The sequence below is a fragment of the Falco rusticolus genome, chromosome 6 (assembly GCF_015220075.1).
Source record: "Falco rusticolus isolate bFalRus1 chromosome 6, bFalRus1.pri, whole genome shotgun sequence".
NCBI lineage: Eukaryota > Metazoa > Chordata > Aves > Falconiformes > Falconidae > Falco > Falco rusticolus.
Genome location: NC_051192.1, coordinates 20,765,353 through 20,783,737, shown reverse-complemented (window position 1 = coordinate 20,783,737; position 18,385 = coordinate 20,765,353). Strand labels below are relative to the sequence as shown.

The window sequence follows — 18,385 nt, the reverse complement described above, 5'->3', positions numbered from 1 at the left end:
CTGCCCGCCACGAGTAGGAAAAAGGGCCAGAAATACGTCGTTTGGTTTCTGTCTGGGGCCGCAAGATCCTAGCTGTTTTTTTCTTTCATTTTTTTTTTCCCTCCTTTTTTCCCCCCCTGCAGTTGCTTGGAGTCTCTGAGCTGCATTGGATAAATGCCTTTCCCATCCGATTGACTCTGATTTTTCAAAGAATATATATATTATTTTTTTTTAAGAACACCTCTCTGGTCTTCAATACTTGTTTGCATTTTACGCAACTGAACGGTTTCTCAGAGTAATGGCCGCGCTCAGAATCACTGTCTGATGCTCTGGAGAGATGAATTCCCGCTGAATTTCCCTTCCACCTTTGGATGAATCTCTGGAGTTTAAATTGTAGGAAGGAAAGGGGAAAAAATCACGATGAAAGAGAAGTCAAAAAATGCTGCCCGGACTAGACGGGAGAAAGAAAACAGTGAATTTTATGAACTGGCTAAATTACTACCCCTGCCCTCAGCTATCACCTCTCAGCTGGACAAAGCATCCATAATCAGACTCACCACCAGCTATTTAAAAATGAGGGTGGTTTTTCCAGAAGGTAGGTGGGAATGCCTATTCGCTTCTATTTTCATTCTGATCCAGGTATCGCTTGCCGCTTTTACTTTTTTTTTTTTTTTTTTTTTTTTTAAAGTAAATTGCATTGGGTGGTGTGCTCGGAGGCAGGGTGCTCTCCGCTGTCACTTTTCTCTGTCGTAAATACTTTCCCTTCAGTTCCTATGACAGGTTTGGTTGGGGACTTACGGTGCTTTTGTCAACACTTGAAGGCACTGAGCTCTGCTACGTGTTCTGCTAAAGCAAACACGGGTTTTCTTTTCCCCCAGTCTCCCAATAAGATGTACATCCCCCGCCAAGCACGTGCGTGGCGAAAGAGGGGACGATTCACCCCTATTTATAGCCTTACTATGGGGGGGAGTTAATATATGGGTAAATATTTACATAAGTCTACGCAAAGTCCTAAAGCCTTAGTTCAAGTTTCGAGCAAAGGTGCGGTTTACAGGTACAGCACACGCGTACAGGCATGCTCCCACACGCAGCCTAAATAAATAAGCCGAGCACACCGAATCGCATCATAAATGTGATGCATCTCGCTCTGAGGATCATTAGGGCAGTCTGAGGGCTTTAATCGACCTCGGCAATTTTTAACAGGCGTTTTGCTCTCCGACACATTCCATCCCCCTGCCCACCCAGTGCTGCAAGCCCAGCGTCCGAGGCCGGGCCTGATTCTCCTCCACAGCCAGGCAAGCAGTAACCTTCGCGCTGGCTTCCACAGCTGCAACAACGGTCCCGCCTGCCTAGCGAAAGCAGACTTAAGCGTGCCAAAGTATGCCTTGCTTTTGAGTAGAATTAGGATTGGGTCTTATACATCGGCTGCCAAGAAAAACAAACAGCGCAGAAAGTTAAAAGTCAGAATAAAGTTCTCCTGTGTTCTCACCCTATTGCTTTCATAAGATGTAGGGAACCCCCCCCAGAAAATACTTCACGAATCATTTATTTAGATCAACTCGGTGGAGAGAGAGTCCGCATGAAAGAAAAAGTATTAAGAACTTTTTATTTCCCCGACATAAAACCAAAATCTGCTGCATCTTTTATTGAAAAGTATGTGTACATAAGAAACAATGTAATACAGCTATGTGCCTCGCTTTTCTGTAGCTGTACCTCGAGTCGGTCGGTCTGTCTGTGCTATGTTTGTACTATATTTTACAAATCAAGAGTGGGTATACGGCCTGGGTTTCTGTTGCTTTGGTTTTCGGTGTTGGTTTTGGTTTGTGGGGTGGCTTTTTTTGGGGGGTGTGTGTGCTTTTTGGGTTTTGTTGTTGTTGTTTGGGTTTGTTGGTTTTGTGTTTGGGGTGGGTTTTTTACCTGATTACATCTGTGAACTACCGGTGTTAATTCTAATTTTTAAAAGTAAATATGCAATCGGGCAGTCATTTGGACTGGGGGAGGTACACCCACACACACCACCCCCGGTTACGTATGAACGCTTATACCTAAAGTCCACAGCAGTAATTTCCAATCCAGTGCATTTTGCAATAACTTCTTTAAACAACCTTCCATACCTCCGAGTCACTTCGAACCAAAGAAGGGGATAAGTGAAAGCCTTAAATAATAATTAAAGCTTTCATCAAGCCCCTTTCCTCTTCTATGGGACCTGCCACCTTGAAGAGCGTTATGCAGGACAGCCCCCTGTTTCAAAGGAGACCTAGTTGTCCTTTATACTGTCAGCGCATACTTTATAAAAATAAAGCTATTGCAAACTCTGATGCCCATGATGTTCCTAAAAGGATTATTAGCAATGATTTGTCAACTCCTGCGGTCTCAGTAGGCTACCTTTCTGCGTGATTTCGAGCAGGTCTCGTCAATTACCGGTGCCTATGTAGCGGGTTGTTTGATCAGAAGAAGCATATGGTGTTGCTTGTAGGCTGCGAGTAATCACGGGAAAGGAAGAATAGCCGATCCCGGTCCCTCGGTGGCAGCGCAGGATGTTTGAATGCCCTGGGGAGCGGTGTGGCGAAGTGCGCCGGGGCCGGGGCCGGTCGCAGCAGATGCTAATTTGAGCGCGGAGACAGAGGGGGCGGCTGAGCGGGGCTTTGCAGGCAGCAGAGCCTCCGCAGCCTAATTAAAGGCAAACTGCAAATTAAACGGGAAGGCGGCGAGCAGGCGCGAGAGGGCTCGCCCCGGCGGGGCGCGCTGCCGCGCGAGGCCCGACGCCGAGCGGGAGCCAGACCCACGCGGGGCCGCGCGCCCCCCACCCCCGGGCCGCAAGCGGGGTGGGCACAAAGGCCCGAGAGCGGGGCCACGGCGTGGCGTGGGGCCGGGCCGTACGGCCCCTCCGCGGCCCAGGCGGGCTCGCTCTGCCTCCCACGTATTGCAGGCGGGCGGGTGAGCGGGGGGCGGCCCTGGCCCGGTCCCGGAGCCGCGGGTCGCCGGTGCCGCGATTGATGGCGAGCGAGTCGCCCACGGCGGCCTCCCGGCGCTGCTCCCGTGCCTGGCCGTGCACGAGCAGAGCCCGGGGCCGGGCGGTCTCCCCCGCGACCTCGAGGGGCGGCAGGGACTCCGGGAGCGGCGGGGGCGGCCGCTGGGGCTCCCGGTGCGGGTGTGCTTGTGCAGCGGGCGCTTCCAGCTCTGCCGGGCTGCAGAGAGGGAGGTGAGGAAGAGGGGGGCGATCCCGGTCTCCCGGAGCCCCCGGCCAGAAAATGAAGTAATTGCTTCGCTGGGAAGGGAGGACAGGTAGTGACAGGCAGGGAAGGTGCGCACCGAATGGAAAAGCCTTCCTGAGAGGAGGCAGGCTGGGAATGTTGGACGAATTTAAAGGGGGGGGGTGGGGTGTCCCTCTGCTTGTTTTTCCCTGGGGAGGAAAGCGATACAAGCATTGGGACAGAGCCGATGAGTTGGCCAAAGGGCTGGAGATGGGTAGCAGGAGGCTCGCAAGCACGGTAAAGTGTCACGTCATACATTTAAAGAGATCTTGGAAGAGTCAGGATAGAGAAGCGTTGCCTCCGTAAGAGTGAGCTGCCCTTCCAATGTAACTCACACCCCCTCTCGCCGGTGCAAAAGCGGATTTCCATCTGCCCGGAGAGTGCTTGCATAGGGGTTGGTTGTAAACAGTCACGTACAGAAAGATGTACGCTCTCCATCGCCGCGCACACGCGGGGCTGGGGACAGGGGAACAGGCGGAAAGAATCGGTGTGCATTTGTCTGCATATTTTTACATCTGAAAGGTTCCTAGAGATAGAGAAGTTGGGAGACTTCGGATTAATTTTGGAAAGGAGAGTTTTCTGGGAGTAAAATGACAAGAGCGTCACGCACGCAATAATCACGGTGCGGTTCCCGTCTCGCCCCCAGAAATCTAAACACAAACCAGTGGCACTGGATAACCTTGATAAACCGAGCAGAGATTTTCCAACGAGATCCCTCCCGTAATGGCTGTGTAATTCTCTCAAGCTACTAGAACACCTGGGTTGTTCTCTCTACCCCTGATTTCACTTTACTAGGTCTCCAGCAGATTAAAATTGTCAAGGGCGAAAAGTGTTCAGCGGCTTAGGTAGCTCGCATCGTTTCAGTGCTAGAACTCTTTTGCTTCAGGAGGAGAAAGCTTATAACAAATAGTAGTTTCGTGATCGGACAGCTTTTGGGAAGGCTGAAGACCTGCTAAATCGTTGAGGAGAGTAAGGAAGATATTTTTCAAAAAAAATTTTTAAGCAGAACTTCCTAATAAATTTACTCTTGAGTTAACTTTCATTTAAAAACCCCACACCCTAAAATTGCAATTGAACATTAAATATTTAATGGCAAGTAACGTAGCCTCGAGAAATACCTAGAAAAATTTCCGGGATGTCGAAGGACTAAAGAAGTTTTCATTAAAAATAGATCCCATCGCTATAACCAGTGGGGTAGCTCTTCACTGACCTTCGCCGGTATCCAAAAAGTGAAGGGAGAAGAAAAAAAAAAACAACCCAAACCGACCCAAACAAACAAAAAAACCCCACCCAAACCAACAAGTGGCGCAATTCATAGATTTTTACTTGTTTGGGTTGGTTTGGGGGTTTTGTTTTTCTTTTTTAATTAGGAATATTTTAAGGGTCCTATTCTGCTTACGCGCACAGAGGGAAAAGGAGCGTTTGCAGTCTCTGTCCTGATGGGGATGGATCGTTTCCGCGCCGAGAGGCGTTGATTTTCAAGGACAAAAGAGGCTCCGTTACATAAACTTCGCCGGAATCAGGATGGTTAACATTTCAATATTGAAATCCTTAACTTTGTTTTATTTTTAAGGGGGGAAGATCAGCAGAAAAAAAAAAATCCGTTTTCCCACGTGGATAGGTGATTTAATGCTGTTTTTCTTACTGCTAAGGGAAATGATTGAGCATTAGGTTTCAGTGTTTATTTTCTTACAGAAGTTTTTCTCATTTAAACTGCAGTTTACTCTCCACGCTGCTTCTGTCTAATTCCAGTTTTTATGCGAACTTAAAATGTGAAGTGAGAACTAAGCTACTAGGACGAACGTTGAAAAAGCAAATTTATGTATTAAATAGAGTACTAAGTGACATAAGTGGGGAAAATCCAATTTTCTTTAGAAACATCCCCTCCCTTCTTAGTAGCATACGACCGTTTTAATGTTGGAGGCTATTTTCCAACTTGCATATAAATAGGGTGTGTTCGCAAGTGCATTGGTGCAAACCCTTCCCTCCCCAGTTTCTTCGGAATAAGGGCTCTTTGAACTTGCATCTTCTGTAGAAGAGAAAAAACAGTTTGCGCTCACAAATTTCCCTGATTTCCCCCCCGCCCCCTTCCAATTTGGGCACGGTTGCGTTTGTTTGCATTTCAGAGCGCAATTCCATTACCCCGTGTGTGCCAAAATGTTGGTATTTCTTTCTAGAGTGAGTCAGTCTCGGCATTATTTCCACTACCGTTTTTTTAATAGGATTGTTTGTTTAGTCAACAGGACTTTTCCTCCCTCTTATTATTATTTTTATAAAGTAAGCGGGATGCTAACTTATCCCTGCTCTAAATGAACACATGTGATTTACCGAGATAATAAATCTTTACAAAACCTCGCTAATGGCATCCGCAGGCAGTTGGAAACGAGCAGCATTGTTTTTTTTTTTTAAACGTAGCTTATTCCATTTCATCCGAACCCTCCGACGGCGACCCGCTCCTTCACAGAAGCCTCATTTGGCCAAGATTTTGAGTTATCATTAACCACTGCCTGTTAAATTAACTGAGAAATCAGCCCTGTCGGACGCTAGGCGATGGCAAAGCGGAGGGCTGGCGGGAGCCTATTTAATTAAATGGTTAATCGAATCAAGCTAATTCCTCGATACAGCAGCCGCCTGCCTTTTCGCTTGGCGGTGACTAGGACGTACAGCTGCTGTCCCTGCGGCTCCCGGTGCTGTTATTTATCCTTTTCCCTGGGCAGCAAGGAGAAATGACCGCCCCGGAGATGGGAACAGCGCCATGCCGCCCCCCTCTCCCCAAACAGCCGGGCGGGCCCCGCTTGTCCCCCGAGCCGCCGCGGCGAGGGCCGTGCGGCAGCAGGGGGCGGCGGGAGAGGTGCTGCGCTACGAGCTGCACACGGCGGTGGAAGGCCCGTGCCCGCCGTAAAGCTTTACGGGCTCTTCGCCGAGCAGGTTACACGAAGCCAGCGAGTGGAGGCGAGAGGGAGCGAGGCCCGGGCCGCCCCTCCTTGGCCTCCCCAGCGCCGCGGGGGCGGCTGACGGGGGCCGGCCTGCCTCGGTGCCGCAGCGAAGGGGCGAGCCCCGGGGCGGAGGTCGTCGGGGGTCCCGCACCCCTCGCCCGCGGTGTTAGCATCCCCAGAGGGGCGGGCGGGCGAGCGAGCCGCCTCTCCTCCATCTTTAACGAGCCGAGAGCGGCTCTTAAAAGGGCAGAACAAACGCAACGAAACAGAAGTGAGAGACGTTCCCGGGCCGGGGCCCCCGGGAGGCGGCGGGGAGAGCCCGGGAGCGGGGCGGCGGCCGCCGCCGCTGCCCAGAGGGGGAGGTTTAAGAAGCGCCTGGAAGCGAAAGGCGCGGCGGGGCTCCTTGGACCCGGCTCGGGCAGGCGCTCCCGCTGCCGCCCCGGCGGGCCGGCGCCCCGGGCCGCCTCCGGGCGAGCCCCCTGCGCCTCTCCCTCGCCCTGACCCCAGCGACGGGAGAAAACTCCCTGCCTGTGGGGCCCGGCTCCCGGCCGGCACCTGCCCGCCGTGCACGGCAGCCGTGGGCCTCGTACTCCTGCCCTGGCCCGTGCACCTCGCCGGGCCGTGCGGCCAGGCATGGCGCAGGGACAAGTCCCCGGGCAGTCCCCGGGGATGGCTGTGCCTCGAAGCCTGGCCTCCAAAGAAGCGTATCCGGAGCTCAGGCTGGGGCTCTCCACTAAGTGGTTTTTAAATCCGGACGTCAAACGGTCCGCTCTACCGGTCTTTGCGCTACCGTAAGTCCGGATCGCGCTGACGTGTCGTGACGGATAGTCCGTTGGGGAAATCGTAGTAAGCGCTTTTAAAAGCCGGCAAATCAACACAAAATAGGTAAGGGCTTGCACCTTCTGGCCACCCCACCCCCGCCCCACTTTGCTATTGCCAGACAAAGGAGGGGGTCGAGGTGGGTTCTGCGCTGCAGATGCTCACAGAGGGACAAGTAACCCGGAGACCAACCAGGGCCAAGGAGCTGCCCGGGCCTCCTGGAGTTTCATTTCCCTGCGCCTGCCTTCCTCCGTCTTTGCCTAGATCGAGGTAGAAATGATTGAGGAATCTCTTCCCCCTTCCGTGGGACAGAAGTGCTTCTTGAGACAACATCGCCACTGGGTAGGGATGACACCCACCCAGCCCTCCATTGGCTGCCGACATCAAGGCTTGCAGCAATCAAAAGATGAGGGGAAGGACAGGGCCAGCGCAGCCAAGCGCGGCGGCCGTGAGCCTGTCTGGGGGGGCAGGCGGCCGGGGGGGGGCGGCGTGCCTAGTGCCGGGGGTGGGCACGGCTGGGGAGAAGGCATTTCACATGGATCCGCCGGTGTAGCTATCCCATGAAACACCGATGGAGATGCTTTTTGATGTGGAAAGTGCAGTGGTTTTCCATTGGGAAATGCTGAGAGAAACGATGAATCAGCACGCTTGTTCCGAGCAGGATCCGCGCAATCTCCGTGCAGCCTTGGCGCACGCCGTTAGGTACGAGGCTGTTGTTCGTAAAGTAATCAAGAGCCTGTCTTATTTCTTTTTTTTTTTTTCCCTCCCTTCCTCCTGACAGTGAACAATTTCTTGTGGCCCAATTTGTTTAACTTCTTAGGAAAAATAAAAGAAAAAATCCTCGAGTGGGGGAGATTGCTAGGTAGAAGCCTATAATCTATGTTTTGTCAAGAGTATCAAATTCATTCCGAAAGAAAAGCTCGATCCATTTATTTTTGCTGCTTGAATAACACAGCTGGATGATGCCTTGAGCTTACGCTAGATGGTTGCTCATCATTCATTCGCCAAGAACTGGCCTAAATGGTGCCTGTGGGATTAGGTCAATTTTAGTGGATCTACTTCGCCTCATTTGGTTACTAATTGGTTTCTTGTTTTATAAATCGAAATCTCATTTTCAGGAAATTACAAAACCCATGCAGCCAGTCCATTGAGGTAATCCGTGGGTCGGGGTATTTAAATGGCAGCGGTTCTACAATGCGTCAAGTAATAAGCAACAGGAAAACTTCGCCTCCATTTCCAAATGAAATGTGAGCTCGCTAGCTCCTTAGATCCATAATAGATACATCCCTTCTAAGGCTACTTATGTAAATATGATAAACCAGACTTTGATGGGGGAGGGAACGCAGGGAAGACAGCAAATTTTATCTGCTAAGGTTAATGTGGCATATCTTGGAAATCTTCCAAAATAGATTATGTTTTGCTTTGTCTTCGGCCACTTTAGCTGGGAAAATCCTTCGCCTAAAAACGATTTCTTTATCCATCCCCTCACAAAGCTGCTTGTTTCTATTCCAAACCTATTATGCTGTTGGCTCTCCAAATTACAAGAGAATCTTTAGATCTTGTTTCCAAGCGTAATCCTGAAGCAAAAGGGAGATCTGATTTCCTTGTTTTGTTTTAAATAGACAATCAAAGGATTTGCAGAATTTTCTGCGGTAGGTCAAGTGCAAGAAATCACAGTTTGCCCCCTCGATAAAAGGAAATTGGATATTAAAGCGAAAAGGGGGGGGGAATAAAAGGGAGTATTAATGGCGAGGTTTTCTCGTATAATCTTCAAAACCAGTTTTTAAGGGGCATCAGAAGGACCCGTCGATTTGGGAGAGGCTGGGCTTGCCAATGGATAGAAATAGTCTCCGACTTGAAAATGCTGAAACATCTGGGAAGTACAAAGAATCGTCTCATGCGATAGGATTTTAAAAAACCGGCTCAGGTAGACAAGTGGAAACGTTTAATTATAAACCATTAACAGACACAGCCCAGCAGCGCGGGGCTTCCACCTGAAGCACAGCGAGGAGTTCAGCGCCCCGTGAAGAACCAGCTTCCCGGGGGAGGTTAACCTGCAATGCCCATGAGCTGTTCATTAACCCGCCAGGGTCGGGTTGTTTTCCCTTTTAGAAGCAGAATAATTAGACCCGTAAACTTCGATTAATAAGCAACTTAAATCACAGGAGGGGAGTGCAGATTTAGTCCTGAATACAGGAACCCGCCATTCAAATTTCCCTCCAGGTGGGGGGGCGTCGCAAGGAGCCGTCTCGGCCGCCTCTGCCTTGGTGGGCCATCCTGGCTTAGAGAAACCTCTGAGGTGCTCGCGAAAAACAAATATACAGCGGGGGTTTCTCTCTTTTCCTGAAAGCTGTGCACGATTTGCCAGCTCCTTGCTGATTTCGGGGGACGGAGCTCCGTCCTGGTCGCTGGGTGTCCGGGGACGGGCAAAGCTGCCTGCGGGGACCCGGTGCACTGCCCGCGGGTTCACTCGCTTCGAAGGGCGCAGGGAACAGAGAAACCCGGGGACTCAGGGAAAAGCCACTCACTGGGGGTCCCCGTCAGCTGCCGTGGAGGAAGTAATGGGAAGGAGCTTGTTTCGAACTGGCACCCTGGTACACGCTGGGGCTGCGGGGTGGGGGCCAGGCCAGAGAGATGCCCGGCCTTTGTAGGGCCTGTGAAGTTAACGAGGGAGGAAGGAAGTGCAGGAGCGGTGAAGAGACAGGTTGGCGTGAAGAGGTGGACCAGGAAGGAGGTAGGAGAGAAGGAAAGGCAGGGGTGAGAGGGGCGCATAGCTCCTGCGCTTCGGTGGTGGGTAGGGGGGCGAGGGCCGCCGTGGGATGCCCCGTTCAAACAGCGCGGAGGAGATCGTTAGCTTTGTTTGGACCGGCAAACAGCTAGGTGAAATCGGTCAATAGCGAGGGATGCCCGCGGCTGCATGCTGCCGCCGCCTCGCCTTTTTGCCTCGAAACAGCCGGAATACGGCTGGAATACGGCTCTCGCCTCCCCCGGGCGATCCGCACCTCAGCCAGCAATCAGGATTTGTAATTTTTCCCTCCCTTTTACTTTATCTTGGTGTCTGCATGTCAGACACCTCAGCCTTATTTAGTAGCATAAGCGTAAAAGGTTTCAACTGCCCCGTTTAAATTATTTCGGCAAACAACAGTGTGAAAAGGCATGGCTCATAAACAGTTTTACTCCGCTGGAGTGACTTCCATCTGGCTTTTATTCCTCCTCACTTTGCATAGGAGAAAACAAGCGGCGTCTGAAACATTAGACAGGTCCGGAAAGATTCATTTTTGGAGGGGGTTGTTTGGAGGCAGATCATCCCTCCCTGAGGAGACGGCCGCCCGCCAGCGCAGCGGGAGGGAGGAATGGTGGGGAGGGAGGTGAACCCCGGAGACCCGGCTTCGGGGTGGGGGAGGGAGGACAAGTCCGCGCCGTGGGACAGTGACTTGCCTGGGCCGCCCTAATGTGCCTTACCGCAGCCGTGAAACTACTCTCGGCTTAGTGACAGCCACTCACTTGTGTGGGGGTCACTAAAAGCAAAAGTGTTTTAACACGGGGCTCGGAGAGGGCTGGATGAGCCTCATGTGGTCGCTCCTCTCCCTCCCCAAACACGTATGACAAACCTTCCAAGTGAGAGGACGGTGGCCCCGAACAGAGAAAGAGGGGGAGGTCACAGACCAAACTGGAGAGTGATCTCTGGCGAGCAAAGGGTCTAAGCCGCTCCTCACCCTTCCCCGTCCAAGGACTGCTGGCTGATTACCCGGCAGGCCGAGGCCGGCTCTGGCTGCTGCCGGGGGGGAGCCCGCAGCCTCGCCGGGCGCTGGCAGGGCCGACCCGCAGCGCCCGCACCGCCGGGAGGTTCTTCCCAGAGACCGTCGTGCCACGTTAACCGCATCCTCCCCTCGACATCAAAGGCTTCCCCCAGCACACCTCTTTCTTTCATTTTAAATGGCTCCCAGTGCTGTCCAGGAGTCGGTGGCGTTAGGAGAAAAGCGCGTTCCCTGAAGTTCGGGGAGCCAGTTCCCAGTAGCTGAAGGCAGCACTAAGAAGCCCTTTTATCTGACACACTATTTCACTTAGGTCTTAGGGATGAGCTTCACCGTTAACTCTAAATAAGTATTTTGTTATTTTTCTCTTATGGGAGCTAGGTCTCCTCAAAAAAGGCTTCTCTGTGCAACGAAATCATGTCTAGCTTTGCAAAGATTGTATGTATACATGTTTTAGAGAGAACACAAGCAAAAAAATTGAAAAAAAAAAGTTTCTCTCCAGCAGGCCAACAGGAGTCAATTTTTCATATTTTCGCCTTACTTTTTTGTGTGTCTTAAATAAACAGGACTTGGAGAAGCCTGGGGCCACTCCAGCCGAACCAGCCCGCTGGATAACGTTGGACGAGAACTGGGATCCCATCTTTTGCAGGTACTGGTCTGGAAACGGCAGACATATGATATTAATGATTAAAGAAATCATTCCCTTTTCTTCCCTTTTAATTGCCACCTTGAGTAATTTTTAACTGTCCAAGTGTTTAATAAAAAGGGGGGCGGGAGGGGGACAACTTCAGAAATACAAACAGTAGCGGCTGAATGTCGTGCGTTTCAATGGGGCTGTGGTTTGGTCCCTTCGGGTCCTTTGCCCCAGCATTGTCCAACACAGGGTCCTCAGCGAAGGATTCTCAGTGTATCCTGGTGTGTCGGGATACAGGAACGTGATGGCTTTTCCCCAAATTATTAACAAGGTGACAAATCCCGTCAATGTGCTGAAGCCAGCGTGGTGTGGAGACAACAGGGAGAGGCTCTAGAAAGAGGCTGGGGGGAGGCTGTCCTGGGTAGAAGGGCTCATCAGGCACAGAAATTAGCACCGTCGGAGGTAGGACATATTTGAAAACTTACTGCGAACTGAAATATTAAGGAATATTAGCGTTTACCATCAGGACGCGTATTTGGTGGGGTTGTGTGGCCTTTTGGGGGTCTATTTTGCCCTCAGCACACCCAGAAGTCCCACCTATGTCTGCTGAAACATGCCTGACAATTTATCTCGTCCCTTATGTACACTGCGGAGAGTTTCAGATCCTCCTCGCTCGCCTGAAGTCTCCTCAGCAAATATCCAAGCACTAAACCCCTAGTGACATTTGAAATGGGGTAGAAGTATTCAGGATTTCTGGGACCGACATATTCATCATCGGGTAGCCAGGCTCTTCTTAGATACTTCTCAGGTACTTTGCATTACTTTTGAGCTCGGCCCCGTTGTGTCTCGGGGGTCCAAGAACTTTAGAGGCATCCCTGTCCAGGAGTTGTTCATTTCCTTCCAACCTTTTGAATAGTCACAGCCTGAACAGGGATGACTGATGGCTAAAATAAATCAGAGGGACAGGTACTTCATAGATCTGTCTGTCTTCAGAGGTGGATCTATCTCTCTATTGATGTATTTATACTTCCCACCCCTCAACCCTTTTCTGCAGACGTTGGACGGTTTCATATTTGTCGTGGCTCCGGATGGCAAGATCATGTACATCTCGGAGACTGCCTCGGTGCACCTGGGCTTGTCGCAGGTACGCGGGGGGGGGGCGGTAGCCCCCGTGCCTGCCTTCCCCCCCCCTCCCCGGCTGACAGCGGAGGTGCGTGCGGGGAGGATAAGCGGTGCCGGCCGCGAACCCCGAACCCTTCTCTGCCCTTCCTCGTCCTTCTCTCTCACAGGTAGAGCTGACCGGCAACAGCATTTACGAGTACATCCACCCCGCCGACCACGACGAGATGACGGCGGTGCTGACGGCCCACCAGCCCTACCACTCGCACTTTGTGCAGGGTAAAGTACACAGCCCGCCGCCCCCCGCCCCCCGCCGGGCCTGCGCGGCCGCGGAGAGAACCGCGTGGAGGGGACCGCGCAGAGGCGGTGGAGCCCGCGGCTCAACCCATCTCTGCCTGTCCCCCCTCCCAGAGTACGAGATCGAGAGGTCCTTCTTCCTGAGGATGAAGTGCGTCCTGGCCAAGAGGAACGCGGGCCTGACCTGCGGGGGCTACAAGGTGCGTGACCCCGCCCGGGACCCCCTGCGCCCCCGCCAGCCTTCCCGTGGCCCTGCTCCGGCAGCGCAGGCGCGCGGTGGGCTGGGGTGGCGAAAACGGGGACAGGGGTGGGGATGCGCCCTCTGCCCGCGGGGTCTGTCCCAGCCCGGTACCCTTTTTCATGTGGTTCAGAGCCAGAATTTCTGTCGGAGTTTCAGGTTAAAGAGCTCAAACCACAAAACTAAGCAATCGAGCTCCCTATGGTTTTTTTTTTTGTTTGTTTGACTTTGCTTTTTAAACTGAAGCTTGCACGACCACGGGCGTTCCCGAGGTGTCTGTGGGAGCTGTCAGGTGACACAGTGGCAGCCCTGGGTTAATTCATTTCTTTATTGGGTAACTCGCCAGTTTCAGGGGTGGCTCTCCAAGTCAAAGGTTTTGCCCAGGTGTTTCACACGGTTCTGCTGAGGGCTCCTTGGTGAGGACAGCCCCTGCTCTCCTGCCTGCTCGCTGCTTTTGTGTCAGCTGCACAACAGCGAAGAGCCGTGGGGACCTATAACCCAAGGAGATGTTGTGCCACGACGTACACGAACATCTGCTGAACTTCCTCTAGGAAGAAACGCCCTAATAATAGAGAAAAAAGGATGGAAGTACATAAGCAGTCATCTGCGAGGATACATTTAGGAGACATACCTAAATCTACGTCCAAAGATACATTCTGGCTACGGATCGCGTCTGCTCTATCTATATAATAGACATATCTTACACATATGACATACGCACACATGTAAACTCTTTCTCTCACACGCATACACTCTTCATTACAAAGTTGTAACTGGCTTGGCACTTCCGCGTCTTTCCTTTTTAGAAGAATAATAAAAGCTTAGTTAGGAGGTGGTCCAAAAACCACTTAAGTCAGTGGAAAAAAAAAAATCTCGTTGACTTTAATAGGCCTTAGATCAGTGCTGAACTCTTGTATGGAAAAAGCCCAAGCCCAACCCAAAGAGAAAAGCAGAAAACTCTCAGAGAGTGCCGCAGTGCCAGAGCGGTGGGGCGGGCAGCAGCTCCGGGGCACCCGGTGGCCCATCGGCACTGGCCGGGGCGGTGGGGGTATGGCCGGGACCCCCCAACGGGGCTGGGTGCCTGTCACAGCACGCCCTCCCCCCTGCTAGGCAGACCTCGAGCTTTCCTGTGTCTCCGGCAGGTCATTCACTGCAGCGGGTACCTGAAGATCCGCCAGTACAGCCTGGACATGTCCCCCTTCGACGGCTGCTACCAAAACGTTGGCTTGGTCGCCGTGGGCCACTCGCTGCCGCCCAGCGCCGTGACGGAGATCAAGCTCCACAGCAATATGTTCATGTTTCGGGCCAGCCTGGACATGAAGCTCATATTCTTAGATTCCAGGTAGAGCTGGCGTTATTTCCAAATCTATTTCACTAGTCCCTCCCTTATTCTCTCCCAGGCCTCCTCTCCTGTCCTCTCACATACTGCTGTTTGCTGCTTCTGTCTCTTGCAGGGTAGCTGAGCTAACAGGTTACGAGCCCCAGGACTTGATAGAGAAGACCCTTTACCACCACGTCCATGGCTGTGACACCTTCCACCTGCGGTGCGCGCATCACTTGTGTAAGGAGATGATGTTCTTGTAGAGACCTTGCCCCCCCCACCCCGCAGATGGACTTCGGGTTTGCTAGGATTTACCTCTAGGTCGGAACGGGAAAAACCAGCTTGCTGGAGGGGAGGATAAGCAAAATTTGCAGCAGGTTTTAGTGAAACAAGTCGTTAGAGACTGAACTCCGAGCTGGAGGCAGATGGAGGGGTTCGACTGTGAAAGGCTATTTTCTTCTCCTCAGCTCCCCGTTGTAGGACCAGAACTCCTCTGCGCAAACTTCAGGCTCTCAGTTCACATTCCAGTTAGGGAAAACCCCTTTTTTCTTGCTCCAAGAAGCCATGCCACTGAAATTCAAATACTTTTGTTCCACTTCCACCAAGTCTCACAAACCTTATCTGTGTATCTAATTCTGACCTCAGTAGTGAGCCCGATTCGGAGAGCTGTTCTTCATTCTATTTTGATATCATGATGACATTAATACGTGGATAGATGAATAAAAATGAAACTAACTTCCACAAAGTTTCCTTACAGAGACTGTAGCGAGAAATCTCCATGACGATATGTTGGGATGGGGGTAGGTGGTGGTGATGGGATGCACACACACACACACACACACACACACACGCACACGCGCACACACACACACACACACACACTCATCCTGCCCCACCAAATGTTCCTGAACAGCCTTTGACAAGGAGCGGCCCGAATCTCAGGGCTCCACCACCTTTGCCCGTGGATTTCGGTCCACGCCGCTTCCCAATGTGCTGCGCAGGGGGTCCCAGCGCCTCTCGCCGCCCACGGGGGTCTGGGGTGTGTGTGCGCCCCCTTCCCAGGGCCGATCCAAACGGAGGCGGGAGCCGTGCTGAGGCTCTCCCCGCTTTGTCCCCGCAGTGCTGGTGAAAGGGCAAGTGACCACCAAGTACTACCGCTTCCTGGCCAAGCACGGCGGCTGGGTGTGGGTGCAGAGCTACGCCACCATCGTGCACAACAGCCGTTCGTCCCGCCCGCACTGCATCGTCAGCGTCAACTACGTCCTCACGTAAGTCAGCCCGAGGGCCGCGCCACGCTGCGCGGGGCCGAGCGGGGCCGAGCCGGCGGCGGGCACCTGCCTGCGCGCCCCGCGCAGTGCCGCGCAGCGCTGCGGGCCGGGCCCGGCGGCCGCGCCTCCGCCTCCTCTCCCCCCTTCACGATCCCGGCTGCTGAGCCCCCGCGCTGCCGCTGACCAGGGCAGGCTCGCCAGGTCTGCTAGGAAACACACTGAACACTTTCATGTAGATGAAGGGTTTCCCGTCTGCCTGTTTCTTTCTCTTTCGAGAGGGGAAAAGATTTAGAGGTTTGTCACCCACATACTTTGCTGCCTACCACCCCCCACCCCCCCTTTTATTTTTTTTTTTCAGCTTAAATGCACCCGGCATTAACTAACATTTAATGCACCGTAAAAAAAAAAAAAAAAAAAAAAAAAAAGGTTTCCACGTACGGAGTTATTTATACTCAACAAACAGGACATCTGTTTTTCTTTTCAAAAATCTGGGGTTTGAAGTTCTTAATTTCATCCAGAGTCTCTATCAAAGCTCCGAGATTTCTTTTTTGTTCTTGGAGAACGATCCTTACAGTGAACCACAAAGCAAGTTGGTGACCAGAAGGGTCAGTTAAACTTTTTAAAAACCAAAATAAAATAGTTTTTTTTTTTTTTTTAAATATCAGTGACTGCTGAGATACCATATATCTCAACGCACTTCCTAGTATTTGGGGTTGTGTTCTAGCTATGCTGCTTAAACTGAAGCAGGGAGGCCCCGTGAAGGAAGGGACGCTCGCTCGGGCTGTTTGGAGGTGTTTATCGTTGGGATTGTCAGCATCTCCTGCAGGCACAGCGGCAGCTGCTGGCGGCCGCACTGATGCTTCGTTGGGACCGTAGGGCCGGTCGGGGCGGCGGTACCTGTAGATCCTAGGGGCTGAATATTCCTCTGTTCCGCTGCTCATTTCATATTCCGGAGGCAAATGTAGGTGTTGGGAACGTCTGAGAGGTACGACCCTCCGCTCTTCTAGAACTGCAGCATCGCGGTTTTGCCGTTGCGGGTTTCGCCCATGTGCAGGTGGCAAGTGGTTTGGTAGCCGAATTTAAGACGTGCTTCCCAGAATCAAGTGGCTCGGTACGGAGGGAACGGCTCTGGCCATGTGTACAGGCGCGGCTGGTGGGGTGGGGAAGGAGCTGGGGATCACGGCACCTAGGATGTAGTCACGTAGGTACGCAAGGTGGTAACTGGCATCGTGCTTCTAGCTGGGCAGAATGGGGTTATGGCGCCTGCATGAAAAGGCATACATTTGGGTCAGTACGCTGGTGTAGGGGGTAAACCATGAGACCCTTTAAAAGAAAACCCTTTTTATTCGCTTTAAAAAGGGACAGGGGGCGCGGCGGTGCGAATAGTCTGGCGTTCACCCAGCAAGGATGCAGATCAGCGGAGGCACCATCACCTCTGTCCCAGCCGTTCCGCACGTTTGTGTGTCCATCTCCCCTATACCAGCACCTCTCTGTATTTCTCACGTTGTCAATTAAGTCCAAGTACTTACCTTAGGTGAAGGGGGAACTGCAAAGACAGAAGTCAGTGTATCATAACGCTAAGAAACAAGGAACCCAAAGGCAACTAGCATGCTAGAGTGGTTTTGTACCAGAAAGGCTACATGTTTTCCTATGAGCACCTGAGATTATCGGTCGTTTCCCCCTCCTTTAATCCTCAATGCATGACAATCAATCACGGAACTCTACCTCAAATGACCCGAGTGGAAATGAAACATCCCAGCGGTTCAGCTTAAAGTCAGCTGGGGATCCGGCTTGATCTGTCCCCTTCTTGCCGGGGTGACCACCACGGCACCAGCCTTTCAGACTGGCACAACAAAGCCAGCAGGGAGTACCCTGGTCCCCTGGGGGCCGGTCAGACAAACCCTTCGGAGCTGCTTTCCAGCAGCGGGACCGGTTACACCACCTGCCGCCCTAGCCCACTTGCCTGCACACCAGTGCCGCGTTCACCACCAGTGCAGCCCAGCCCAGGGTGGCTACCAGCGGCTCGGAGGGGCCGGGGCCACCGCAGTCAGCTTGTTCGCAGTCCTTGTTTGCGCCCCCGCAGCCGCTGCTCGGCCGCGCCTCCATCCGCCCGCCCCGGGCAGCCCTTGCGCGCCCCGCCGGCATTTCCCCGCCGCCTGGCGCTGGCCGTGGGGGGGCCCAGCGCTCACAGCCTCCCCCACCCCCCTAAAAAAACCCCAAACAAACCCCCAAACCCCAACCGACAAGCAGCGCTGCAGGCGAGACGGCTTCCCCGGTTACAAGGTTATATTTAAACCCGTTTTCCGCCAGGCTGACATGTAGGAGAACTCCAGTTCTTTCAAGATTTCCCTTGGAGACTGAGCTTACACCGCGGCCCGACTCCGTCGCACTCGGTGTAAGGCTCCCCTTGCTCTCTTAGCTTAATTGCTTCGAGTGGGGAGGACGGCAAGAGGGCAGAGAGGGAGCCAGGCTAGCCAAAATGTGGATGCTGAATGCTGGGAGGTTCATCGTTGGTTGCGGCAGCTGCCATGTGCTGCCAGGGGCTGCAATGCAGGCACCACGACTGCTTTAAAATCTAGTTTTGGTATGCTTGGGTCCTCGAGGTCTCATCAATCCTGCCTGGCTTTCCATTAGAGTGTTGCAGAGGAAGGGATTGCATCCTGCTTGCTTCTGCGGCAGGGCTGCCACTGCTGAAATTGCTGTCCTGCATGCAGGGCACAAGCGTAGCTTCCACTGCAGTATTATTATTACTGTTATTATTATTA

At 52.7% G+C, this 18,385-nt stretch overlaps 1 protein-coding gene across 1 annotated transcript in view; it reads left to right on the top strand.

Annotated features, from left to right (window-relative positions):
* Nucleotides 1–399: 399 nt before the first annotated feature.
* The window catches only part of SIM1 (SIM bHLH transcription factor 1), a 48,723-nt gene continuing 30,737 nt past the window's right edge, over nt 400–18,385 (top strand). Inside the window, exons 1-8 of the mRNA XM_037392526.1 lie at nt 400–574; nt 11,310–11,392; nt 12,432–12,521; nt 12,667–12,775; nt 12,908–12,993; nt 14,174–14,373; nt 14,486–14,592; nt 15,473–15,620. Of these exons, the coding sequence (XP_037248423.1) occupies nt 400–574; nt 11,310–11,392; nt 12,432–12,521; nt 12,667–12,775; nt 12,908–12,993; nt 14,174–14,373; nt 14,486–14,592; nt 15,473–15,620 (998 nt within the window). The remainder of the gene's footprint in view (nt 575–11,309; nt 11,393–12,431; nt 12,522–12,666; nt 12,776–12,907; nt 12,994–14,173; nt 14,374–14,485; nt 14,593–15,472; nt 15,621–18,385) is intronic.